The sequence below is a fragment of the Dermochelys coriacea genome, chromosome 7, assembly GCF_009764565.3.
Source record: "Dermochelys coriacea isolate rDerCor1 chromosome 7, rDerCor1.pri.v4, whole genome shotgun sequence".
Lineage (NCBI taxonomy): Eukaryota > Metazoa > Chordata > Testudines > Dermochelyidae > Dermochelys > Dermochelys coriacea.
Window position 1 is genome coordinate 31,467,287 of NC_050074.1, and position 27,281 is coordinate 31,494,567.

Here is a 27,281-nt window from a genome sequence, read left to right on the forward strand (position 1 = left end):
TGGAAATAACTTGGTAGGAGCCTTATCCCAACACCCTGAGGTCAAGCTTCACCTCTTAGCTGGGCCTGTCTTAAGGCCTTGGTGCATTTTCCTGAGCAAAGAAGCCTTTGCTGTTTTCTAACATACCACTGAATTAAGACAATAGCAGGTCATGCAATAACTCTTGGAATAGCCTAGTCCCTGACTGTACCACCTCTGCTGAGTTGTAAATTGACCCAAGCTAAGGCTGTCTTCTTTAATAAATGAAGTCCACCTTGAAACACTGATTCTAATCAGCCTTCCACTGGGGTAATTCAAATGGAGGCAGTGTACTGACATGATCACCTCCATAGCAGTTTCTCCACAAAAGGAACCTCCTCTGGCTCATGCAGTCAAATGAGGCTCTGCCGTACTGAGCAAGGTGCCTCCACCCGACTTTTCAGAGGCAGGCGCTGACCCATCTCTGCAATGGGCATACCACCACCACACAGGGTGCTTCCCGCACTGGAGGACACCCTGTCAAAGCCCACAGAGAACTTCTTCAGAATTCTGCCTCTGGGGCAGGGCAGCAAACAACAGAGGGGGCTAGAGGAGGGCAAAAAGAAACAAATACTGAATTGCTCTCCATCCCAGGCACTTACCAACCCAGGCGGTTGAAGACGACAATAGCACAGGCAGGCGTTTCCTAACTTCCAAGCACTCTGCTTTGCAACCTCAAGACAGTTCTTTCAGGTGGCCTTTTCAGATGCAACACCAACTTACTTCTCAGCCTCTGGGGTTCGCTACCGCAAGATATCAGATGACAGGCAAAACAATCCAGGCTGTGTTCAGAGGACAAGGGTGAACAGCAGCCACAGCTACGTTCAGGGCTGCACATTTCCACTCAGGTAGAAGAGGAGCTGGGGGCAATTGCAGCCCAAGGTCCCACAGCAGACTACATGGGACCACAGGCAAGGTCGGGGGGAAGGGGGACACTGGTGCCTGGACAGGCCCAGTGGTCTGCTCTAATCCAAGGTGGGTGGGGATAGGCAGGCCAGGGGACAATAACTAACTGCCCCCTTGCAACCTGAACAAATCCACCAGACAAGCGGGCTCCATTCACCAGCATCCCCTTTAATAAAACACAGACGGGCAAGTGTAACAACGGAAAACAGAGAGAGCGAGCAGCGCGCGAGATTACCATTTACAACCACAGAGACTGCTGGTAGGGAGATGGGGGGGCCACGGGACACCTGTGGGGAGGGAGCAGAGGCAGCTGGCCGGCACCTATTTATACAGGATGTCATAGTGTCCCGGTCTGTACAGTAGATACACCTTGGGCTCCGAGCCCTCTGGAAAGACGTGGGGGTTAGTGCCTCCACCCTCGCCCCGGTCCATGTACTCCACCAGGATAGACACATTCAGGGCCTGAGCCAGGGCAATGATGTGGATGTGGTCGCTCTCTTTGCACATGGGTTCCACCTCCTGGAAGGAATCGAGTGGGACACGGAGGGTTAGGGAGTCTGCCCCGCCTGACCTGGGGACTTGCCTACAGATGCTACCGACATCCCGCCTTGGGTGGGGCTTGACAGGCCTCCCCTCCTCCAGCAACCTACCTCTGGCTCCTACGCAGATCACAAATTTGTTGGGTCACAAAGCTCTCCCCGCCTCCTGCTATCTATCAATATGCCAGTTGGCCAGGGCCCCTCGCCCCATTCCGCCCCACAGAGGATCCCCCCAGGGGAATTACCTAGAGATCTAACTGAGATCACAAGTCAGCTGGTCTCAGTGACCTCTCTCAATGGACAAGGGACCCCGTTCTGGTCCCTCCAGGGAACGAGCTGTGAATCCTACTCAGATCACACATTTATTGGATCTCAACCCCTCTCCCAAGGGCAGGGCAGGCTAGTCCTGTCCTGTGCCGTCCCTTCCCATCCTGTCCCATCCCTTCCCATCCTGTCCCCTGTCCCAGGAACCAACTGTGGATGCTACTGAGATCACAAGTCGGCTGGGTCTCGGCCTTGCTACCCAGAGATCTCCTTGACACAGGGAGAAGTTGGGCTGTAGTTCCCACTCCAAGATGGTTTGGGAGGGACAGAGGCACCCCAGTGCAAAATCATGCCATGGATCTTCCACCCCCAAATTCCTCATGCTGCGTGTGGTGTAAGCACAGGATTTAGAGATGGTGGGGAGAGCAAACTCTATAGTTAGACCCTGCTGCCCCTACCTGCTGGCAGAACTCCTTGATGCTGCGGCCTCCTTCGATGAAGTGTTCGAAGAACTTGCTCTCACGCTGTAGGTAGCCGGAGGTCAGCAGTCTCAGGTACACCACCAGATAGTCAGAGGTGCTCTGATCGTTGAAGGAGGCCAGGAGTTCGGAGACCGTGATCTGCTTTTCCACTTGCTCTATCAGGTCCATGAACTGGAGGGGCACGTGAGGGAGGGTGTTAGAGGCAGACCCCTTGCTCCACCACCCAACCCACGAGCTCTCTGAGAGTTAGAATAAACGTGCCGGACTCTGGTCTGTTACAGTGGCACGCATGCGCGGTTGAGCTGGTTCCCTCAGCTTAGGGAAACCGAGGACCTAATTGGAGGGGGGGGGAAGTGGTTTACATGAAGCTGCCCGGGCAGCCTGCAGGAAATCCAAGAATCAAACTGAGGTCTCACAGGTCTTGATCTGCTCCGACCATCCCATCCCATCTGATGACATCTGCTCCCAACCCATGGGGGGAATGTTACTCACCGTGTTATGGAAATCCTCAATTGTGAACTCTGTGAAGCCCTGGGACACCAGGTCCTCCTTGCTTTTGGCAGAGATCTCCTTGAACCTGCATGAGATGAGATGAGATGGGGTCAGTATGGGTGGGGGGGAAGGAGGAGGTCATAGAGTTTATGGCCAGAAGGGACCACCCTATCATCTAGTCAGACCCCCTCTCTATCACAGGCCACCAACCCCACCTGGCACCTGCATGCTAAATCCAAGCACCAGAATTAGAGCAAATCATTTTAGCCCAGAGAGAGAACAGGAGAGATTGAGGAGGTGAAACATGTCATTTAATTTCAGAAAAGGGAACACACAAAAATGAGGAGGTTAGTTAAACAGAAATTAAAGGGGACAGTGCCAAAAGTGAAATCCCTGCAACCTGCATGGAAACTTTTTAAAGATACCATAATAGAGGCTCAACTTACATGTATACCCCAAATTAGAAAACATAGTATGAGAATCAAAGAAGTGCCATCATAGCTAAACAACAACATAAAAGAAGCAGTGAGAGGCAAAAAGGCATCCTTTAAAAAGTGGAAGTTAAATCCTACTGCGGAGAACAGAAAGGAGCATAAACTCTGGCAAATGAAGTCTAAAAATATCATTAGGAAGACCAAAAAAGAATTTGAAGAACAGCCAGCCAAAGACTCAAAAAGTACTAGGAAAAAAAAAAGTAAGTACATCAGAAGCAGGAAGCCAATCAATGGGGCCACTGGACGATCGAGATGCTAAAGGAGTATTCAAGGACAAGGCCACTGCAGAGAAAGTAAATGAATTCTTGGCATTGGTCTTCATGGCTGAGGATGTGAGGGAGATTCCCACATCTGAGCCATTCTTTTTAGATGACAAAACTAAGGAACTGTCCCAGATTGAGGTCTCATTAGAGGTGGTTTTGGAACGAACAAAGAGAAACTAAACAGTAATATGTCACCAGGACCAGATGGCATTCACCCAGGAGTTCTGGAGGAACTCAAATGTGAAACTGCAGAACTATCTGTTGTAACCTATCAGCTTGTATACCAGACAACTGGAGGATAACCTGACGACAATTTTTTAAGAAGGCTCCAGTGGTGATCTCGGCAATTATAAGCTGGTAAGCCTGACTTCAGGCAAACTGGTTGAAACTATAGTACAGAACAGAATTATCAGATACACTGATGAACATGATTTGTTGGGGAAGAGTCAACATGGTTTTTGTAAAGGGAAATCATGCCTCACCAATCTACCAGAATTCTTTGAGGGGGGTCAACATGTGGACAAGGGGAATCCAGTGAATATAGGGTACTTGGATTTGAGCAGAACTTTTGACAAGGTCCCTCACCAAAGGCTCCTAAACAAAATAAGCTGTCATGGGATAAGACGGAAGGGGTAACCAGTAACAGGTTAAAAGATAGGAAACAAAGGGTAGGAATAAATGGTCAGTTTTCAGAATGGAGAGAGGTAAACAGTGGTGTCCCCCGGGTCTGTACTGGGACCAGTCCTATTTAACATATTCATAAATGATCTGGAAAAAGGGGTAAACAGTGAGGTGGCAAAATCTGCAAATGATACAAAACTAGATAGCTCAAGATAGCTAAGTCAAGATAGCTAAGTCCAAAGCAGACTGCGAAGAGTTACTGGGTGACTGGGCAACAAAATGGCAGATGAAATTCAATGTTGATAAATGCAAAGTAATGCAAATTGAAAAACATAATCCCAACTATACATATAAAATGAGGGGTCTAAATTAGATGTTACCACTCAAGAAAGAGCTCTTGGAATCATTCTGGAGAGCTCTCTCAAAACATCTGCTCAATGTCATCGGTGATCCCTGGAGGTCGAGGAAGATCTCTTTCACAGGTTTTATTTTTCATGGGTCCTTTGGTGACTGATGAGTCCGATCCTTGAGCCACAGGTTCGCTGGCAGACATTGCAGGTGGTGTTGGAAGACGGTTGGGCCACAATTGCTGCATAACGGTTGTCTTTCCTTTCTTTCTTTTCTGGCATTTTTCTGCGACCAGGGCAAGGCGATTCTCCTCAAAAGTGGATGTTCCCTCTCTGATAAGTCTTCACCAGTTATCCCTGGGCTGCTCTCCCCCAGTGTGTGATGTCAATGCCACAGCTCTTGATGTTTATCTTGAGGGTATTTTTAAAGCAGGGGTTCTCAAAATTGGGGTCAGGGCCCCTCAGGGGGTCGTGAGATTATTACCTGGGGGATTGCGAGCTGTTAGCCTCCACCCCAAACCCCACTTTGCCTCTAGCATTTATAATGGTGTTAAATATATTTAAAAGTGTTTTTAATTTATAAAGGGGGTCGCACTCAGAGGTTTGCTATGTGAAAGGGGTCACCAGTACAAAAGTCTGAGAACCACTGCTTTAAAGTGTTTCTTTTGGTCTCCGTTTCCTTTCTCCTTTGGTGAGTTGGACGTACTCCAGCAGTTGTTTTGGTAAGCGTACGTGAGGCATGGGCACACAGTGCCCGCTCCACCTCAGCTGGTGCTGGATAATCAGGGCCTCAGCACTGAAGATGTTGGCCTCTGTGAGGACACTGACATTAGGGCAATGATCCTCATCTTCTGAAGAAAGTGCTGGTGCTGGCGTTCCAGGTGTTTTCTGTAGGTCACCCAAGTCTCGTAAAGAGCTGGGATTACCACCGCTTTATAAATTAAAAGTCTAGTATGTGTTCTAATGTTGTGATTGTTGAACACCCGGCGAGACAGTCTGCCAAAGGCAAGGCTGGCACAGTGAATTCTGTGCTGAATGTCAACGTCTAAGTCTGCCCTCTCTGAGAGATGGTTGCCAAGACAGGCGAAGTATTCTACATTTTCCAGTTCTTCTTTGTCGATGTAGATCTTCCTTGTTGATGATTGACCAGGGACTGGCTGGTGGAGAACTTTTGTTTTGCTGATGTTCAGAGTTAGCCCCAGGCTTTTGTAAGCGTCAGAGAAGCAATTAAGGGCTGTTTGCAGATCCTCCTTTGAGTGTGCAACTACAGCACAATCATCTGCATACTGGAGTTCGGTTATTGTTCCCGATATTAGTTTAGTTCTGGCACAGAGACAAGAAAGGTTGAAGAGTTGCAGTCAGTCTGATATTGGATGCCAATGCCCTGTTGTAGATGGTCATGGGTTATTATTTTCATAGCTACTAAGAAAATGGAGAAAAGGGAGGGTGCCGGTACACAGCCTTGTTTTACGCCAGTTCGGATGACAAAGGGCTCAAAGATAGAGCCACTGCACAGGATGGAGGCAGTCACCTGGTCATGGAGGAGTCTTACAATGGTGATAAATTTGCTTGGGCAGCCAAACTTTCTTGTCTCTGTGCCAAACTTTGACATGATTTTCCAGAGCCTCACAGTTGACAGAGTCAAAGGCTTTGGTCAGATTGATAAAGGCCATATACAACTCCTGGTGGTATTCTTGACATTTTTCCTGGATTTGCTTGGCTAAGAAAATCATGTGAGTGGTACCCTGTGATGGTCTGAAGCCACACTGGGACTCTGGAAGTACTTCCTCTGCAAGAGGGAGCAGACGATTCAGTAAGATTCTAGCAAGAAGCTTCACAGCAATGGAGATATTTGTGAAGAAAAAAGGCCAATGCCTGCCAAACACCGAGAGTGTGGAGCGCATATTCTCGAGGGGAGGCGTGTGGTTTGGGGTAGAAGGTCAGGAGATGCACACACTGGTGGACATGGAATGGTGAGGCCACCTTGGGGAGAAATTTGGAATGTAGGCACAGAGAGACCTTGTCCTTGTGGAAGACAGTGAAAGACATTTTGGCCACCAGTTCGCTAATGTGTTGTGCGGACATGACAGCTACCAAAAAGATCACCTTCATGGAAAGATGGGTGTGGGAGCAAGTGGTGAGTGGTTCAAAGGGCGGCTTGGTGAGGGTGAAAAGCAAGAGGTGAAGGTCCCAGGTAGGAGTAGGCTTCTGGACAGCGTGGAAGGCGTTGAGAAGGCTGCGAAGGAAGTAGGAGATAGTCGGGTGGGTGAAGATGGAAAACCCATCCAAAGACGGAAGGACGGCACTAAGCGTGGCCAGGTGGATGCGTACGGAGGAGTGGGCGAGGCCTGACTGACAGAGAGAAAGGAGGTAATCCAGGACAACGGGAATGGAGATGGTGTGCAGGCAGTGTTGCGCCCAGCTGGTAAAACGGTGCCATTTGGCTCGGTAACATGCTTGAGTGGACGGGCGTTGGCTATGGATAAGGATGTCATGGACAGGGAAGGAGCATGCATTCTGTATATGTGAGCCCATCCAGATAGCAGGCCGGGAAATGGAGAGGGCCTGGGTTGGGATGTCGTAGTTGGCTATTTGCTGGTGTAAGGAGATCCGGGAGACGGATCAGAGGACGAGCGGAGAGATATAGGAGATCCGTGTCCCAGTACTGGTGAGGCCAGGTGGAGGCAATGAGGAGAAGAGTTGCATGGATGTGCCACACCTCGCGCAGGACTTGGGGGAGCAGGGGAATGGGCAGGAACGCATAGCAGAGGTGAGTGATCCAGGACAGGAGGAGGGCATTGCCTCCGGTAGCCTGCATGAAGACCTTCGTGAACATGCGGGGGCAGTAGCAATACCGAAGGGGAGGACCCAGAACTGATAGTGGGAACGGCCCACCGTGATTTGGAGGAACTTGCAATGAGCGGGGTGGATATTGGTATGGAAGCAGGCATCCTTCATATTGAGAGCCGCAAACCAGGCTCCACGGGGAAGGGAAGAGAGAATGAGGGGAAGGGTGACCATCCAGAAATGGAATCTGTGGATAAATTTGTTCAAGAGCCGGAGGTCCAGAATAGGGTGACGGCTACCCCCTTTCTTTGGCACGAGAAAATAGGGAGAGTAGAAGCCTCAACCCCGATAGGGGTGCAGGACAAGTTCTATGGTGCCCTTCCACAGGAGGGCATCTGCTCCATCTCTGAGAAGGTGGCAATGCAAGGAAGTGCCCAGGTGCTGCTGGGGTGGACAGCAGGGCAAGAAGGAAAGCAATTCCATAAAGTAGCCCTGGTGGATGATGTCCAGCACCCAGAAGTCGGCGATAATCTGGCCCCAGTTGTGAGCAAAAGAGATGAGGCGACCCAACAGGGTGGGGGTGGAGGAAGGGGGGTAGAGGAAGGTTTGCAGGTCTCGAGGAGGGAGTCAGAATGGTTGCTTTGAAGCACATTACGGAAAGGTAGACGTGGAAGAAGTAGCTGTAGCAGCGGAGCATGGTCATTGTGAACATGGGCAATGATGGGACGAGTCAGGCAGGCGCTGCGGGTAAGGCTGGTATGTGGAATAGGGACGGGTCAAAAGGACGACCGTTGTTGGCGGTGAGCTGAGGATGGGGTATAAAGGCCCAGCGACCAGAGAGTGGCATGAGAGTCTTTGAGAGAAAGCAAAGACTCCTCTATCTTGTCACTGAACAATTTATTGTTTCTCAAATGGAGGGTCCTCCAGGGTGGTCTGAACCTCCTTTGGGAAGCCGCTGGATTGGAGCCAGGAGTCCTGGTGGGGAACGACCCCGGATGCCATGGAGCAGGATGTGGCATCAGCGGCATCAACCATGGTCTGCAGAGCTACTTTAGCCACCAGCCTGTCCTCGTCCACAAGGTGTTGGAAATCCTGCTGTTTTTCTGGGGGTAGGAAGGCCTGAAAGTCCACCAGCTTAGAGTACAAAAGGAATCGTGCTTGGCCAGACTGGTCGGGTAACTGGCAATACAGAATTCGAGGTCAGCAGAAGAGTAGACCTTGCGGCCCAGCAGGTCCAACTTTTTAGCGGCCTGGTCGGGTGGCATGGAACGGAAATGCTGTTGGCGTGTGAGCTCGGTCACAGCTTGTACCACCAGTGAATTGGGGTGAGGGTGGGTGAAGAGAAAGTCCATGTCCTTCACAGGCACGAAGTAGCAGCGCTCTGCCCATTTCGGGGTAGGAGCACAAGAGACCGGGGTGTGCCAAGCGGCTTGGGCTGGCTGCATGTGGGCTATGTGAAAAGGGAGGGCAGTGCGCGAGGGTCCAGGGGGTTGCAGGATGTCCAAGAATTGGTTTTGTGAATCCTAGACATCTTCGACAGGCAGGTTGAGAGGTGTAGACATGGGCTGAAGCAAGTCCTGGTACTGCACGTGGTCAGAGCATCGTCAGGGAACAAAGAGGTGCCCATATTGACTGGAGGGGGCGATGGCGCTGCTGGTGTGGAAACGATCAGAGGCTCCTTGTATACAGAGGGAGGAGCGGTGAGCACTGGAGAAGGGCAGTGATGCAGACAGGACAGCACACTTGGGTCACGGTAGGAGTTCCATGCAGTCCAGTAGGGACAAGCATAGGGATCACCAGGCACAGGCGGTGCCCATGGGTAGCAGAACCACGGATCAGCTGGCAGAACAGACAGCTGATGGTACAGTTGGTGCTGGTGTTCTGGGCTGTAAGACCGGGCAGGTGAGAAAGCGGTGTTCGGTTCCGAGGACCACTCAGAATCCAAAGATAGGTCCGGTAAGGGTGGGGCTGTCAGAGCCAGCGATGCCGGCAGTATAGGGGGTGAAGGCTGGGCGATCCGAGAGTTCATGCGAAAGGTCCAGCGGAGAAAGGCAGAGTGGAACAGCAGGCTGGCGCAGGAGTAGTTCACCCACAGCAGACGGAAGGTGCCTGAAGGACTGGGGCATGGAGGTGCGCCAGGATACAGCAGCCTGAGTTCAGCCATCAATGTAAGAGGGGACAGACATCCCAATGTGCGCGGGTCCGGGCATGCAAGTTTGGACGGTCCTGGTGGGGTAGAAGAAGCCAGAGATGACAGTGGTGGGTCAGTCACCGGGGCTGGCGGAGGCGCTGCTGGGGCGTGGTGCCTGGACTTGTGCTCCGTGCGAGACTTCCTCAGAGCAGGAGCGTCCAGATTGGTATGCGACTTCTCACCCGACCTGGCAAAGCTCAGGGAGGCAACGTTGCGCTTGGAGGCGGTCCCCATTGGGGAGCTGCCTTTATGCCCATGAGCGTGCTTCTAGAGCACACAGTGTGCTTTAGCCAAATGGGACAGTGCCACCAGTGCCAAGCAGGAAGGGCCCCAGGACGTCCTGGCCGCCAGATCCGATTGCACATGGGGGCACACAACTCACAACCCTGGGTTTAGCAGGCCAGTACTCAAACCACTGAGCTATAGGGTTCACCCCAAACCACCTCCATAAGGAATTTGTGGAAGTGAAGTTTTCTGGATTCCGAGGTACAAGGTGGGAACAAGCGACAGATGGAGCAGCGGGTGGCGATATGAGTCTCACCAGGACAGCAGAGACAGTGTTGGTTCTTGTCTCTCACGGAGAAGGAGTGCAGACAGAAAGCACAGTATTTAAAACCAGCTTGCCGGGGCATAGTCCCGGGCCAGGGAGAAGCCCCCGGAGGTGAGAAAGTCCAATGGAAATCTAAGCAACTAACAGCTAACTAATAAACAGACAACTAAGTACTAAGAACTACAGAAAAACTATATACAATTAACAGAGAGCAGTCCTCTTAGCGAGCTATGAACACTGGGGAACAGGGTTCCGACTCTAGCCATGCGATAGTAAGTGAGAACTGGAGTGGCGTCGACCCGCACAGCCCCTTAAAGCCTCGGATGCGGCACGCAGTCAACACACTTCACACGTGCAGGTCAATGGACCCTACTATGAACAGTTCCGGCTCCAGCACATGCACACGCACGTCTGAAATCCACGTACGGACCATCACTCGAAGAAGAACTGGGAATTGAACCCAGGAGTGCTGATCCTGTGCCGTAAATAAGACCTGAATATATTTGTTTCAAACACAAAAGGGGTGGAGGATCCTTACAGTCTAAGGAGTGTCTTCGATTTGAGGAAGATGCCATGTGGCCAGAGTTCTGACTTGACAGGAGTCACATTCTGGGGCCTTTCCAATCACCCAGCCTGCCCTCCGGGATAGAAGCAGTGATCCACGCGTGCCAGGCTAATAATCCCCCCTAGCTCTTATATGGCGCTTTTCACTGTCGTATCATCATCCCCATTTTACAGATGGGGACACTGAGGCCCAGAGAGGGAAGGGACTTGCCCAAGGTCTCCCTGGAAACCAGCAGCAGAGCTGGGAATAAACCCCAGGTCTCCCAAGTCTTAGCCCAGCACTCTCCCCTTGCTAGGCCGCACAGTCTCCCACTGCCCTCCCACCACACTGATGCCCTTGTTGTGGGGGAGGGTGGACTCCGGTCTCCAACGGGGCCCCACCCTACCGTTGTAGCTCCTTGCTGTCCTCCAGTAGGGCCTCCAGGTGCGAGAAGCCAAACGCCCGGTAGAAGCAGTTGCCGTCGGGCCGCGTCTTCCGGATGTATGAGTACTTTTTGAGCAGGTCCTGTGCAGAGTGGAGGGGGGGAGGCAAAATTAGTCTCTCCTAGGGAAAGGGACTGGGAGGTTAGTGGCCGACAGTGCCTCATAAATACTAAGCGTTATTACACCTCCTGCTCCTGCCAAAGCCTGGAGGGGCGGGGCGGGGCGGGGAAGGCTCAGAATTCAGGGGGTGGGAAGCGGACTACTTAGAGAGGTGAGTCTGAGGGACAATGATAAGGAGGGGCGACTGGGGGACTGCGTGGCCACGGAAGGCCAGTATTTTCAAGGGGTGGTGGTGGTGAACCTAGCAAAGATAAGCTGAGGAGCGGCGTGGAGGGAAGGGAGGGAGAGGCCAAGATTGAGGGGCTGGGACGGAGAGCTCGAAGGGAGACTTGGGGACTATGGACGGAGAGAGGTCTGGGATTTAGGTATCAGGGTGAGGCAGGCTGGGGCCTGCAATTAGGAGACGGGGGAGCCAGGAGGAGCAGGGGACCTAGGAAGATCAGACAGGGAGACTAAGGAGGAAAGGGCCTGGAATCAAGGGGCTGGGATTGGGGGGGGAGGTGCTAGAGCAGGGAGGACCTGGCTGGTCCCTACCTTGATCTTCTGTTGATAGATGTGATCATCCTCCGCGTACTCCTTGTACAGAACTGACAGCTCCAGTCTGTCTGACACCAGGGGGTTCTGGACGGCGATCTGGAAGGACAACGGGAGGCACTGTGACACTAGCGGGGAGGAAGCGGTGGCCATGGCTCCCTAACCTTGCTATGGAGGCACCCTGAGCAAACTGACACCCAGGGCCTGCAGCAGGAGACCAGGAGCTGGCTGCAGGGCCTCCTGGGAGCTGTCCATTAATTTCCATTAATGTCCATTAATGTCACAGTCCATTAATTTCATGATTTCAGCTATTTAAATCTGAAATTTTACAGTGTTGTAAATGTAAGGGTCCACACCCAAAAAGGAGTTGTGGGGGGGAGGGGTGCAGTACTGTTACCCTTACTTCTGCACTGCTGCTGCCAGCAGAGCTGCCTTCAGAGCTGGGCAACAAGAGAGCAGCGGCTGCTGGGCAGGAGCCCAGCTCTGAAGGCAGAGCCGCCGCCAGCAGCAGCGTAGAAGTATGGATGGCATGGTATGGTACTGCCACCCTTACTTCTGCGCTGCTGCCTGCAGAGTTGGGTGCCTGGCCAACAGATGCTGCTCTCCGGCCATCCAACTCTGAAGGCAGTGCAGAAGTAAGGTTGGCAATACTACGCCGCCCCCCAAAATAACCTTGTGACCTCCCTCGCCACTCCTTTTTGGGTCAGGACCCCCAATTTGAGAAACACTGGTTTCCCCAGTGAAATCTGTACAGTATAGGGTAAAAGCACACAAAAGACCAGATTTCATGGAAAGAGACCAGATTTCACGGTCTGTGATGCATTTTTCATGGCTGTGTATTTGGTAGGGCCCTATCACCCAGACTTCCTGGTTGACATAGACCTCCCACAAGGGCCCACAGTCCCCCATCTAAGCAAGAGGATGCAACAGCCATGGTGCATCACGGGGGATGCAGACCAGCTGGAAAGCCCAGCCATAGAGGAGAATGGGAGCACAAGGCACCTGAACTCCAACTCCCATGAGGAACTGCAGCAGCATTTCAGAATCAAAACATTTCAGTTTTTGGATATTCAGGTTGGGATTTTTTGACAGAAAAATCCCCCACGACATTTTTCCCAGGGAAGAGGAAGTTACTTACCTGTCGCTGGAGGTTCTCGGAGATGCGTGGTCCCTATCTGTATTCCACTGAGGGTTACGCATGCGCCACGCATCCGGAGCCAAAGATTTTGGAAGTAGTTGTTTCTGTTGGTCCGCGTGTGCCCCTTTGCCTCGCACCTCATGGTTTCACCTGAGACGATAAAGGGTGGGGCGGACCAACCGCCTCTCCAGCTCCTTCTGCACCGCAAATCGAACAGGTCCGCAGCAGAGGGGGAAGCAGGATGGGAAGTGGAATACAGATAGGGACCTGTGACAGGGTGCTGGGCAGGAACTCCTGAGCCAGCCCTCTGTCACATCAGCTCCAATTAAGGGAGGTAAATTGGAACTGGCTAGAGAAACCTGTACCTGATTGGCAAATGGGAAACAACTGCCAGCCTAATTAGCCTGGGGCTACATACAGGCCCAGAGGAAGGAAGCAAGCGGGGAGCCAGAGAGTGGAAGGACAGCGGTAGCCCTTCCCTCCTGGGTGCAGAAGTGGAAAAGTCTGTAAGGCTAAGGAAACCCAAGCTGTATGTGGTGGGAAGACAGTGGGAGCACACGTTATAAATAAACTACACCATGACTGCTGAGCTCCGGGGTCTCTGAGTGGTTTGTGAATGCAGCATACAGGAGCAAAGGGGGCCCTGCTACACCCTGCTACAGGACCACACCTCTCGAAGAACCCTCAGTTACAGGTAAGTAACCTCCCCTTCTTCTTCGAGTGATGGTCCCTATTGCATTCCAAGGAGGGTGATTAACAAGCAGTACCTAATTCAGAAGAGGGTGCAAGGGAAGGGGTGGAACGGCTGAACAGAGGACAGCCATGAAGAACAAGGCATCCGTCACAGAATCTTGTACTGTGTAATGTGCAGCAAAGGTATGTCGTCCCCAATGCCACATGGCCACCCTGAATATGTCTGAAAGCAGTACGTCATGAAGGGTGGCCACAGTCGATGCTGGAGCTCTTGCAGAATGGGCTCTCACCCCGAGGAGTGGGAGGCAGTCCCAATAACAGAGAGTAATGTACCCTGAAATCCACTGTGTGGAGATCGCCTGCCCCTGAAGTCTTTCAGCTATTACAACAGTCTGGGGACTTCCGGAACAGTCTCGTCCTCTGCAGGTAGAAGGCTGGGGCCTCGTGGACATCAAGTGAGCACAGGCACTGTTCCTCCGCTGAGGTGTGTGCCTTTGGAAAGAAAGCAGGTAAGTGTATGAGTTGGTTGAGGTGAAAGTAGGACACAACCTTTGGCAGAAACTCGGGGTGCAGGAGCAGGGAAACTTTGTCCTTATGAAACGTGGTGAAAGGGGGTCTGCCATCATAGCCCCAGTGCGCCTATCCTTCTCGCAGAAGGAATAGCTACCAGGAAGATGACCTTCATGGAAAGGAGGGACAGGGAGCAGGAAGCCAGTGGTTTGAAGGGTGACTTCATTAATGTTGAGTGAACGAGATTGAGGTCCCACTGGGGAGCGATAAGTTGAATGGGTGGGAAGATTCTGAGGAGGCCCTTCCAAAATCTGGCAGTCAATGGATGTGTACATATGGACTGCCCTTCCACAGTAGGGTGGAAGGCACTGACAACTGCTGTGTGGATCTTAATGGAATTGAGTAGGCAAAGCGCTTCCACTTGGCCTAATAGGAACACCCTGTTGACTCCTTCCTTCTGCTCAAAGGGATGTCTTGTACTGCTGACGAACATTCCCATTCTAGCAAAGATGCCTACCCAAAAACTAAGCTCTGAGGTGAAACATCTTCAGAACAGGTTTCAGAGTAGCAGCCGTGTTAGTCTGTATTCGCAAAAAGAAAAGGAGTACTTGTGGCACCTTAGAGACTAAAATTTATTAGAGCATAAGCTTTCGTGAGCTACAGCTCACTTCATCGGATGCATCTGGTGGAAAAAACAGAGGGGAGATTGATATACACACACAGAGAACATGAAACAATGAGTTTATCATACACACTGTAAGGAGAGTGATCACTTAAGATAAGCCATCACCAGCAGCGGAGGGGGGGGAAAGGAGGAAAACCTTTCATGGTGACAAGCAAGGTAGGCTATTTCCAGCAGTAAACAAGAATATCTGAGGAACAGTGGGGGGTGGGGTGGGGGGGGAGAAATAACATGGGGATATAGTTTTACTTTGTGTAATGACTCATCCATTCCCAGTCTCTATTCAAGCCTAAGTTAATTGTATCCAATTTGCAAATTAATTCCAATTCAGCAGTCTCTCGTTGGAGTCTGTTTTTGAAGCTTTTTTGTTGAAGGATAGCAACTCTTAGGTCTGTAATCGAGTGACCAGAAAGATTGAAGTGTTCTCCAACCGGTTTTTGAATGTTATAATTCTTGACGTCTGATTTGTGTCCATTCATTCTTTTACGTAGAGACTGTCCAGTTTGGCCAATGTACATGGCAGAGGGGCATTGCTGGCACATGATGGCATATATCACATTGGTAGATGCGCAGGTGAACGAGCCTCTGATAGTGTGGCTGATGTGATTAGGCCCTATGATGGTGTCCCCTGAATAGATATGTGGACAGAGTTGGCAACGGGCTTCCTGGGTTGGTGGTTCTGTTGTGTGGTTGCTGGTGAGTATTTGCTTCAGATTGGGGGGCTGTCTGTAAGCAAGGACTGGCCTGTCTCCCAAGATCTGTGAGAGTGATGGGTCGTCCTTCAGGATAGGTTGTAGATCCTTGATGATGCGTTGGAGAGGTTTTAGTTGGGGGCTGAAGGTGATGGCTAGTGGGGTTCTGTTATTTTCTTTGTTGGGCCTGTCCTGTAGTAGGTGACTTCTAGGTACTCTTCTGGCTCTGTCAATCTGTTTCTTCACTTCAGCAGGTGGGTATTGTAGTTGTAGGAATGCATGATAGAGATCTTGTAGGTGTTTGTCTCTGTCTGAGGGGTTGGAGCAAATGCGGTTATATCGTAGAGCTTGGCTGCAGACAATGGATTGTGTGGTATGATTGGATGAAAGCTAGAGGCATGTAGGTAGGAATAGCAGTCAGTAGGTTTCCGATATAGGGTGGTGTTTATGTGACCATCGCTTATTAGCACCGTAGTGTCCAGGAAGTGGATCTCTTGTGTGGACTGGTCCAGGTCTTCAGAACAGGATGCCTGATCTTGCTGCCATTCTGTGAATGCAGTTCTGGGAAAGCTGGGAGGAGAAACGGAGGATGAGCTGACACGTGGAGGAGCTGTGGAAACCAGAACTGGCGTGGCCAGAACAGGGCCATCAGAGTAACCATTGCCTTCTCCCGCCTGATAACGTGGAGGACTCATGGCAGGAGCGTTAGAAGGGGAAACACGCAAGTTATCTGGTCTGACCAGCAGAGGACAAAGGTATCACTCTGGGAATGGGCACCAAACTTCCCTCCATCCCCTGGAGCAGTACATGGTGCACTTGCTGTTGGCATGGAAGACAAAGAGATCCCTGGTCAGAATCCCCCATTGGCTGAAAATCATAGAATCGTAGGACTGGAAGGGACCTCAAGAGGTCATTTAGTCCAATCCCCTGCACTCAAGGCAGGACTAAGTATTATCTAGACCACTGCTTCTCACGCGATCTGATGTGGGGGACCGGCAATTTTTTTTTCCAATGTGCACATAGACTGGCACTGGTCCACGGACCACCACTTTGAGTAGCACTGATCTAGACCATCCCTGACAGGTGTTTGTCTAACTTGCTCTTAAAAATCTCCAGTGATGGAGATTCCACAACTTCCCTAGGCAATTTATTCCAGTGCTTAACCATCCTGACAGTTAGGAAGTTTTTCCTGCCCTTGCTGCAATTAAAGCCCATTGCTTCTTGTCCAAGCCTCAGAGATTAAGGAGAACAATTTTTCTCCCTCCTCCTTGTAATAAGCTTTTATGTACCTGAAAATAGTTATGTCCCCTCTCAGTCTTCTCTTCTCCAGACTAAACCAACCCAATTTTTTTCAATCTTCCCTCATAGGTCATGTTTTCTAGACCTTTAATAATTTTTGTCGCTCTTCTCTGGACTCTCTCCAATTTGTCCACATCCTTCCTGAAATGTGGTGCCCAGAACTGGACACAATACTCCAGCTGAGGCCATATCAGTGCAGAGTAGAGAGGAAGAATTACTTCTCGAGTCTTGTTTACAACACTCCTGATAATAAAACCCAGAATGATGTTTGCTTTTTTTGCAACAGTGTTATACTGCTGACTCCTGTTTAACTTGTTAACCACTACAGCTCCCAGATCCCTTTCTGCAGTACTTCTTCATAGGCAGCCATTTCCCATATTGAAGCTGTGCAACTGATTGTTCCTTCCAAAGTGGAGTACTTTGCATTTGTCCTTACTGAATTACATTCTATTTACTTCAGATCATTTCTCCAATTTGTCCAGATCATTTTGAATTTTAATCCTATTCTCTAAAGCACTTGCAACCCCTCCCAGCTTGGTATCGTCCGCAAACTTTGCAAGTGTACTCTCTATGCCGTTATCTAAATCACTGATGAAGACATTGAACAGAACCGGACCCAGAACTGATCCCTGTGGAACCCCACTCGATATGCCCTTCCAGTCAGAACGTTGTTGACCACGGTGTCATGAAGCTCCCATTCGTGATCGGCCACAAATATCCTGCCGAGAGAGTCTGCAATCATGTTCTGAGCCCCAGGAAGATAGGCTGCCGACAATAGGATCTTGCGGGCAATGTACCAACCCCATAGACAAACCGCTTGTGCAGAGAGTGTAGTCGACCTCATGACCTTTTGCTTGTTGATGTAATAAATAATGGTGATGTTGTCGGATATGACGAGAACACGATGGAAGCAAATGGATGGAAGAAACACGCTCACCGTAACACCCGAAGCGCCATGATGTTGATGTGTATTCTGGATTCCCGAGGGGTCTGGGTCCCTTGCATCATGTGCTCCCCGATGTGGGCATCCCATCCGGAGAGCGATGCGTCCATGATGATTGTCATGTCCGACAAAGATGAGAGGAATGGCATCCCAGCACAGACCTGTCTCAGGTACGTCCACCACTGGAACAAGGAGAGCACCTCGGGAGGCACTAATACCACGGACTTTCTGCTGTGGGCGACTAGATTTTTTGGAGCCACAGCTGAAGTCGGCTAAGTTGGAGGTGAGCAAAGGCAGTGACGTATGTGCAGGCTGCCACGTGGCCAAGGAGGGATAGGCAAGTCCTGACAGAACAGAAGGACCATTGACTACTTGGGCGATGAGTTCTGTAGAGTCTGGAACCTGTCCCACGGTACGTAGGCTTGTGCTGAGACTGAATCGATGGAGGCCCCTATGAAATGCAGGGATTGCCTGGGAACCAAAGTTGATTTTTCGACATTTACGCTTACCTCCCAGGGAAGAAACTAGTCCAAATGTGACGAAGTGGGACTGTTCTTAATGTTTCCTCTAAATACTGTAGGGGTGCCTTAGTTTCCCCGTGCATTTCTTAAGTCTCTAGGTGGTGGGATAAAGGGGTGTAATTGTTGCAGAGCAGGGCCAGTGTACATAACTGGCCGACACTCTATCTCCTGGCAACTGATGGCCTGCTCCCTTCTCCCCGCAAGGTAATAGCTAAAGGTTGGAGAACAAAGGAATCAGGTGACCTCCTAGCCCAGGACAGGGACAAAGCCCAGAGGAGGACGGGGTGGAGGGTGAGTCAGTTGGGGGCTGGCTGGGGATGTGGAGTGAAGTGCAGACTGGTTCACAGCCCCCCAAAATAGACCTGGCTGAGGGGTCCTGTCCTCTGTACCTACAAGCTCTGTTTTAGACCATGTTCCTGTCATCTAACAAACCTTCTGTTTTACTGGCTGGCTAAGAGTCACGTCTGACTGCGAAGTTGGGGTGCAGGACCCTCAGGCTTCCCCAAGACTCCGCCTAGGCGGACTACCTGTGGGAAGTGCATGTAGCAGCAGAGGATGCTGAATGCTCCGAGGTCAGACCCAGGAAGGTGGAAGCCGTGTGAGCTTTTTGCCCTGCAGACAGTCTCCTCACAGAGAGGAGATTTCACCAGAGTCTTGACTGGCTTCGTAGGGAGCAGTTCCACAGCATTGCCTGGGGACTCCGTGACACCGAGTAACATGGAGGTCGAGGTTCAACCCTCGTCCCTGGATCGCACTGCTAGCAGTCAGTTATCAAAACAGGGGAATATAAGGACCTCATGACACCAGTGGTGGGCCGCTATGAAAGAGAAAATTTTGGTGAAGACCTGTGGAGCAGTGGTGAGTCCAAACGGTAGGACTCCGTATTGGAAGTGTTCAGGGCCTTCTGTGAATATCAAGAATCTCCCCATTTATGCAAAAATAGGTGCCCTACATAACGAGAGCCATAAACCACATGCCTCTTTCTACGGATGGTACGATGGCTGCTAAGGTGACCATACAGAACTTTGGCTTGCATATAAAGCAATTGAGACGTCGGAGGTCTAGGATTGATCTCCACCTGCCCTTCTTCTTAGGTACTAGAAAATAAGTGGAATAGAACCCGGTACCCTGATAGTCCGGAGGAACATGCTCTATCACTCCCCTTTGCAGTAGGGAGTTGACCTCTAGACCAAGGATGAGAGTGGTCCCTGAGGAGGGGCCGGGGTGGAGGTAAGGTAGTGTCATGAACTCAATCTTATAGCCATGTTGAATGACATCCAGGACGCACCTGTCCATTATTGTTGCACTGGTAAAAAATGACCACCCAGCAGAAAAGGAAGGCAAGTGTCTGGACCTTATGGGTCACAAGGTCTTCTTGTCGGCTAGCCTACAATTTCAGATCTTGAACTACCAGGTCTTATTGGCCAAATATGACTTTCTCAACTGAAAATAAAGTCCTCGAATTTACTGTAGTTGCCACCCAGAAGGTCCAGCCACTTGCCTGCCTTGTCCATCAGGGTGGCGGATGAGCGCTGCTGCCTGGCTTGCTCAATTGCCACTTGGATCCTGAGGGAATTGGATGGGGGTGAGAGAACAGAAACTCAGACCCCTTAGCTGGCACCCTTGAGGGTAGGAGCATCAGTGTCTGGGGTATGCCAAATGGTACAAGCCAGCTAAAGAATGGTATCGTTGATTGGTAGAGCAACCCTGGTCGGTACCAAGACCTGAATGTCGGTACCGAGGCCTGAAGGCTGTCCAGAAGCTGATGATGCTTGTCCTATACTTCCCTCCTGTGGTATATGAAGAATCTGTGTAGGAGGTCCTGGAACTGGTGAAAATCATCTGCGGGTCGAGGGGAGCCAAGGTCACTATTGTGTCTGGAGAAGATGACAGAAATCGTTCCTGTTCCAGTGGTACCAGACTGAATGGCTCATCCTCCAAAACCAGTTCCAAACATCTGCTCGAGGATGCCCAAAGCAGGGATGGGGTGAACCCTCTCTTGCTGAATGGAAAGGCTCTGAAGGTGGATATTGAGGCCAGGGTCCCCAGTATGACCAGATGCTGCCGAGGGCCCCATGGAGCGGGATATCAGTGGTTTCTCTGCTGGGGTAGAGGAGGGTACTGCCACTAAGTTGGTAGTCCTTTAGGGTACTTGTAGCGGTGGTAGGAGATGGACGGCCCCTGCACTCCACCCAAATCCTCCAACAAGGAAAACTCAGATCCTGGTTCCAATGCCGGTAACGTCAGAACCGGTGGAACCATATAAGCTGTAGGGGAACGGGTGGAAGCACAACTCAACTGAGATACATCCTGGGTTGGAGATCGTACCTCCATAGGCTCAGACTGTAAAGGAAGGTGTGGAGACCTCATTTCTTCCAGAGCAAAGAGTTTATGAGGCCCGGGCACCGTCTCCAATCTCCCCAGTGTTAATGGCATGCGCTCCGCACCCGGAACTGGAACCGGAGCAGAGGACTGTTTCAAAATTGATAGTTCTGTTGACTTAGAAGTGGCTGATTTGGAAGGTGTGCGCAGCTCAGTACCGGCGGATCCACTGGTCTGTGAGATTTCTTGTCATGCTTGTAAGCCTTCGAATGCACCACTTCTCCATGGCTGGAACTCGTGGAAGGTGCACTGCCCTTCTTGGAGCTGGAGGAAGACCGACTGCCATGCTTATGCGCATGTTTCCTTGACTCCCAACTAGGCTCCGGCATGGGGTCCGTAGTACTGGTACTGGCAGAACCGGACTCAATCTCCACAGTTGGAGGCGCACTCCTGGGTTTCTCAGGATGATGTACAGGGGCGGGGGGTTCCCTGGCCTGGATCCGACTGCGGCCTCATGGCAACCTCCATGATGTGCTTCTTGAGGCAGAGAGCCCGGCCTTCTTGGGTATGGCTTGGGAAGGACAGGCAGATACTGCACCTGGATGAAATGTGGCCTTCTCCCAAGCATCAGAGCAGCACTGGTGCTCATCGCTGACCAAGAACAAACATGGGCAGGAGATGCACATCTTGAACCCTGGAGTCTTTGGCATAATCCAGTACCCGGATGTGGGTGCTGGATTGGGTGGGAGGGACTAGTAACAGATTCCCCAAAGTCTCTTATCTCCTAAATATTACTACTAAATGCTAAACTACAGTAAAAAAAAAAAAAAGAAAGAATAAAACTATGTACAATTCAAATCCTTTTTATTTTTAAGTGTGTCAGACACAAGAGGACACTAGTAGCTCTGACTTGGACCATGGCGGTGGTGAGAAGGAACTGGAGACACCATCGGTCTGCCCTGCCCTTTGTCACCTTGGACGAAACCATGAGGCAAGGCAAGGGCACATGCGCAGACCAACAGACACTAATACTTTCAAGACCTCTGGGCGCACAACGTGTGCGTAAACCCTCAACAGACTACAATAGGAACCATCACTCAAAGAAGCAGCTGATGCTTTTTGCAGAAAAATCTCCTGTCAGAAACCTGATTTTTTTGGAAGAGTGTTTTGATGGAAAATTTTCAGTCAGCCCTCATGAGCCCATTACACAGTGCCCCATGTTGCCTAGCACCCTTGGACTAGGAGCCCCAACACCTCCTCCTCTAGCCCCCAAGGGACTGCCCCCCAGCCCACCTCTTCCTCTCCCCTCTGCCCCTAGAGGCCCTGACACACACACCCACCAGCACAATCTATTCCCATGCCACACCAAGCCTAAGTCCATCTCAGGAGTCTGAACCACCCCCTACTGCCCTCCCCTAGATTGGATCCCAGGCCCCAGGAGTCCTGACATCCGTACCCATGCTTCCAGTTTCCTGTGGAGCCAAAGGATGGAGCTGGGGTGAAGGACGGCTGCGTCCTCATAGGGTTAGTGGTGGGAGCAGTTTGCCCTTAGCTGAGCAGCTGCAGGTAGGGGGAACATGACTGAGGCTACATGCAACCCCTGTGGGAGAGATTTGAGGGGATAGCACAGGGAGGGCAGCGGCCAGGTACCAAAACCCCAACATCCCAGAGGCTGGAGATAGAAAGTGAAACTACCAGAAATTGTGAAGGGTGAGCAAGGACACAAAGGACCCACTGAGATCCACTCGCTGACCCATCTCAGATCTGACAGACTACTTCCCCCTGCACCCAAAGACCCTCTGAAGCCTCACCTCCTGCTGGATGCGATCCTGCTGAGCCATGATGGCTTCATCATATGCCAAACAATTAACTCCTGGAAGAAAAGAAGAGATGGAATTAGATGCTTATCCCACGCCAGCTGCACCCCCGCCAGTTCAGATCCCTGTGGGTTCCAGTCTCAAATATCACCCCCCACACCTTAGGGGTCACCATCCGGCCATAAAGATGAGTTCCCCAAGGTTCAGTCTCAATTGACCTTTGCTCCCATCACCCTTCCCCCACACTGCAATGCCAACACTGCCCGAGACAGAACTCCATCTGCACAGTTGGAGGGGGAAGACTAGTCCTTCGAGTCAGATCACTGGGCTGAGACTCAGGAGATGTGGGTTCAGTTTCTCGCTCCATCATAGCATTTGAGTGAGTTCTTTCATCTCTCTGGGCCTCCAGCTTCCCCCTCTGCAAAATGGGCTGATGAGCCTTCCTCTGCTATTTAAGCTGTGAGCTCTTTGGGGACTCTCTCTCTCGCTAGATATCTGTGCAGCAACCAGCATGATGGGTTCCCTGATCTCAGTCAGGGGAGGTGGGAGGGGTCCTGTCTAGCTCCCGGCCCAGTAGGCCCTCCTCCCTCATTATTGATCAGGAAAGCCAGCGCAGCGCCCAACTCAATGGAGTCCCCAATCTAGGTCAGAGATCAATTTGTGCATCATATTGCCAAAATGAGCCATTTCCCTTCTAGGGTTAATTTTCGAGTTTGGACAGCAAATATTCTCCCAGGAGAAGGTACAGCAAACAGAATAACCCCAACACAAGAAAGCCAACGCTGACCCAGAAGCTGAGACACCAAAGAGGGCTTGCTTTACAAATTCCTTCTGTAACACAGATACTCTTCTTATTCAGTAAGAAGTATAGCTGTAACTAATCAATGCATCTTCTGTGTGCAGCTCCAGCCAGTGGCCTCTGCAGAGGTCAGAATTGGTCTTTTTAAACTCTACTCATTACAGGCACAAGTAGCTCTTTAGCAGACAGAAACTGAAGCTATTGTTTGTAAATACCATTAGGCGAATCCATGATGCTTTTGCTACAACATGCATTACAGATATTAAGGCGGCACCGTCAGCTTCTAAATGGCCACGCTTCTGTCCACAAAAGTTTGGCACAACTAGCAGCTAAGATTTGAGGGTCTTGTTGACACACAAAAGCTGTGTTGCTTTAACTAAAGGAATTGATTTTTAACAGCCCCAGGGATTAAGCATTGTCACAAACTCCCCAGCCAAGCAATGGATTCTCCATCTCAACAACGATGGCCTTTCTGGAAGAAGCTTGAGTCAGTTATGAGCAAATGGGCTAAATACAGGGAGAAGTGGGTGAAATGCCTGGGCCTGTTCTATACAGCTCAGACTAGAGGATCTCATGGTCCCTTCGGGCCTTGCACTCTATGAACCACTAACTACACTGGTATAGCTAGAGCAGCACAGCCGCTAGTGTGGATGCAGTTATACCCACTATACAGGTGCTTTACACTTTATTCCTGGACAGAAGACTGAAGGTACCTCTTGGGTCATGGCCTCCAGGGCCTGCTAGCGCAGGGAGCCCCATCTGAAACTTATCCAGCTCCATCTTCAAACTAGTTGGGGTGTTTGCTCCCCACTGCTCCTATGGGGAGGCTGTTTCAGAACCTTCCTCCTCTGATGGGCAGAAACCTTCTTCCCATTGCCAGCCCCATCGATTCCTGGCCAGTTAACCCCATCTGCTCTTGTGCCAACACTGTCCTTTAGCTTCAGTAGTTCTTCTCCCTCCCAGGGGTTAACCCCCCGGTGCATTCACGGAGTGCAAACAGATCCTCCCTCAGCCTTTGTTTGGGCAGGCTAAACAACGGAACTGTAAAAATCACAAAAATTGCAGAGGGATTTGAGAGCAAAGTTGGATTAGAGCCCCTAGGCCTCAAGCAAATGGTCCCCTCTCCTAGCCTGAAAATCTATGAATAATAAATCACAACAGTGTGATTTTAATAATAATTAATAATTATATAATAATATATATAATATTATTATATATTAATTATAATATATAATATAATATATATAATAATTTAATAATAAACCACAACAGCTGAAATTACATCAACTCTTTGAGCCAGATCCTTAGCTTGTGTAAATGGCCCTAGCTCAGCACAAGTCCCTAGAGCTATGGCAATGTACACCAGGTAGGGATCTGGCCCATTGAAACTGCTCTCCCGTCCTCCTTCTACAAACTCCTCTATATCCAGCGACATGTCGTCACCCCTCTTTTATGGGGAAACCAAGGAGTAATAATTTTGAGCAAGGCTTGGAACCCAGGAGTCCTACTGAGCTTCACCTCAAACAAATCTCCCAAAGACGACTAACTTTTGCGTGTAAACAGCCTTCTGTTTATCACTGCTACCCGTCCACCATTCAGTGCTGTCTGGCTTAGTTCAAAGACAGAGACGAGCTTTGCCAGCTCTGCAGGAAGATGAAAAAGCAATTTGGGTCCATTCCATTGCATACATCACTGGCAAACGTGAGTTCCCAAGTCTGACTCCCAGCCCAACGGCATGCATCCCTGCTAATGCAGTACAGATCCCCTCTCTTGCTCTGCAGAGGCCACATAACACAAGATGGAAAGAACCACATGAGGTGCACATGTCCTCATTTTCCTCAGCCTACTGAGGAAGAACCGGGATACCCCACAATAAGAGTCTTCCCCAGAGCAGATCCAGCTGGGCCACAGCCCTGTTTTATCAATAGAACCATCTGGATCAGAGTCCAGAACTTTTCTTGCTGATGTGAACCGGGACTGACTCTACTGGGGACATAGCAACCAAAATAGTCTTTATTCTGCAACACAAACAGAATTTAAACTGTGTCTATCAGTAATACTCCAGGGGCAGGGACTGTACTTAAAGGAGACAAAGCTGATTGGGAAGCTACTGGAGAGGGAGGGAGGGAGTCTGTTTTCTTCACTCCAAGCCACCCTGATGCCCCTCGTTATGCAGAGCCATCGCTTTTTCTAACAGTCCCCCCTCCACCTTTAAACAAACAATTAAGACATTATTTATTCCTTTCAGTTAGGGATGGCCCAAGCAAGGTTTTAAGTGAAACCATCTGGGATGCTTGATGGGAGTGAGGGGATGTGGGGTGCTGGGTTTTGAGGAGGGAGGGGGTAATCAGAGTGTATTGGGAGCTGGGTTAAGGGAAGAACATGCTGATGGGAGCTTTAGGACTCCTTTGCGACAGGTGATTTGGTTTGGAGGTTCTTTCCCCCACATAAGGTTTCCTAATCCTCACCATATGGCAGTAAGAGACGTGTGACCAAGCGGAGGGAATGTCCTCAGAAGCTCAGAGTGAGATCCTGCCTCACAGGGAAGTCAGGGCTGGGTGGGCACAGATCCTGCTGATGGGGTGTGCGGCAGGTTATGTGGACTGCACATAGATCAGAGTGTGGGGGCCAGGCCTCTAGGCCTCAGGGAACAGATGGTGGGAATCCTGTCCCCCATAAGGGTGGTGGTGGGGATGCAGATCATGTCTCTCAGAGAGGTGCTGCAGGGGTTAGGGTGCATACAGCCAATGAATGAGCAGAGTATGATGTATATTAAAGTGTAATGAGTGGGGTGGGGATTCTCATTGCCAGAGTTGGGGAGGAATTGTCTCCAGGGCCACTGCTGATGGAGGAGCGGGGTAAGGCAGGCTATAGCATGCATTGCAGCAAGACTGGGGAATTCTGTATCACATGGGCAACCACATCTCTAGGCCTGAGGGCACAGATAGGGCTGGATCCTGCTCCCAGGGATGCTGTGGGTACGGTGGGCTGATTGCTACCATTTCAGGAGCTGGGCAGAATGGATTGGTGCATATTGGGAAGGGGGCACTAGGCCTCAGGACACTTTGTGGAGAGTCCTGTCCTTGGGGTGCAAGGGACTCCCTGTATACTTGGAAGAGAAGGGAGCTGGAAGCAAGAAGGTGACCTTTTCCCTGGGGATTATGCAGGGGGGCAAGTAGGTAAGGGGTGAGAGAGGAGTTTCCCATCCCTGCTGATTGTGGATGGGGACAGAGAGCAGTTTCCGAGAGACATGGAGTAGGAGGCAGATCCTGTGTGAGTGGGGGGAGTGGTCTGAGATTTGGAGTGAGGGGGGGCCTTTCCTGGAGAGGAAGAGGATCATGGCCCCAGGGAATGGGGGGGAGGCAGATCCTGTGTGCATGTGAGGGTTGTGAGACTTAGGGTAAGGGGAGGAGCTTCCTGGGGTGAGAACTGTGGGGTGCAGCTCCTAAAAGGAGGCAGGTGTGTGATTTGGAACAGAACAATCCTCTTCCGTAGGGGGAAAGCATGTGTGGGATTTGGGGAAGAAACCATTTCTCTGGCGTTTGGGGTGAGGGGAGGAGCTCCCTGTGGGGGAGGTGGGTCCTGGCCCTTGAGGGAAGGTTAGGGGGGAAAGTGATTCCTGTTAGGGGAAGTGGGCAGATGAGCGAGTCTGGGGAAGGGACCTTTTCTCTGAAGTCTGGGGGAGCCAGTTCTGGGGAGGGGTGCTCTGGGGGGAAGGAAGGAGTTTCCTACGGGGGATGCTAGCAGGGGAGGGAAGCAGAGCCAGGATCTAGGGGGCAGAAAAGGAGTTTCCTGTAGGGGGCTGGGCGCTGGGGGGGAGAGAAGCCTGCCCTGGATTCGGGACGAACCTTATCTCTGCGGTCGGGGGGCTGGGGAGGGGAAGCCGGGCCTGGGGGAGAGGTGGAGGCGGGGCTCCTGTCTCTCTAAAGGGGTCCCCGCGCCACCCTGTCCCTCCCTCTGTTACAGGGGCAAGGACGCATTCGGGCGGGGCGCTCCGGAAGCCCTTGTCCCTCCCCGCGGGGGGTGGCAGGGCCTTGCCTCAGGCTGCGGGTATTGGAGGGTCCATCTCGCTCCGGGGGGCCCCGCCCCTCCCCTCCCCCCTCAGTACCTTATGGGGGCTCCCCGGCCGCCCCTCCCCCCATTACCATCCGTGTCCCCCCCCAGCGGCTCCGGCTTCTGCAGAGGCTCCTCCGCCGCCATCTTTGAGCTGCAGCCCGCACCCAGCAAGCGCTTCCGGGGCACATCGGGCCCCAACGCCGGAAGTGCTTCC

The 27,281-nt window shown here is 51.2% G+C and overlaps 1 protein-coding gene across 2 annotated transcripts; it reads right to left on the bottom strand.

The window, feature by feature from the left end:
* Positions 1-1,072: 1,072 nt before the first annotated feature.
* Positions 1,073-27,281, bottom strand: OTUB1 (OTU deubiquitinase, ubiquitin aldehyde binding 1). 2 transcript variants are annotated; one of them, XM_038410853.2, is made up of 7 exons: positions 27,157-27,281; positions 22,207-22,268; positions 11,596-11,694; positions 10,905-11,023; positions 2,702-2,786; positions 2,186-2,380; positions 1,073-1,443 (listed from the first exon to the last, which is right to left on the bottom strand). In XM_038410853.2, exons 1-7 carry the CDS (start codon positions 27,209-27,211, stop codon positions 1,246-1,248), a joined length of 813 nt encoding a protein of 270 aa, XP_038266781.1. In that variant the 5' UTR covers positions 27,212-27,281; the 3' UTR covers positions 1,073-1,245. The 2 variants fall into 2 exon arrangements, with proteins under 2 accessions (XP_038266781.1, XP_043374520.1); XM_043518585.1 differs by lacking the exon at positions 27,157-27,281 and adding an exon at positions 23,227-24,123.

Excerpts from the sequence above, each read along its gene's own strand:
- OTUB1 (XM_038410853.2), bottom strand. The coding sequence starts at position 27,211 with ATGGCGGCGGAGGAGCCTCTGCAGAAGCCGGAGCCGCTGGGGGGGGAC. Across the intron at positions 11,024-11,595 it reads TCTATCAACAGAAGATCAAG|GACCTGCTCAAAAAGTACTC; the intron begins GTAGGGACCAGC and ends CACTCTGCACAG. Across the intron at positions 2,787-10,904 it reads GACAGCAAGGAGCTACAACG|GTTCAAGGAGATCTCTGCCA; the intron begins GTAGGGTGGGGC and ends CATCTCATGCAG.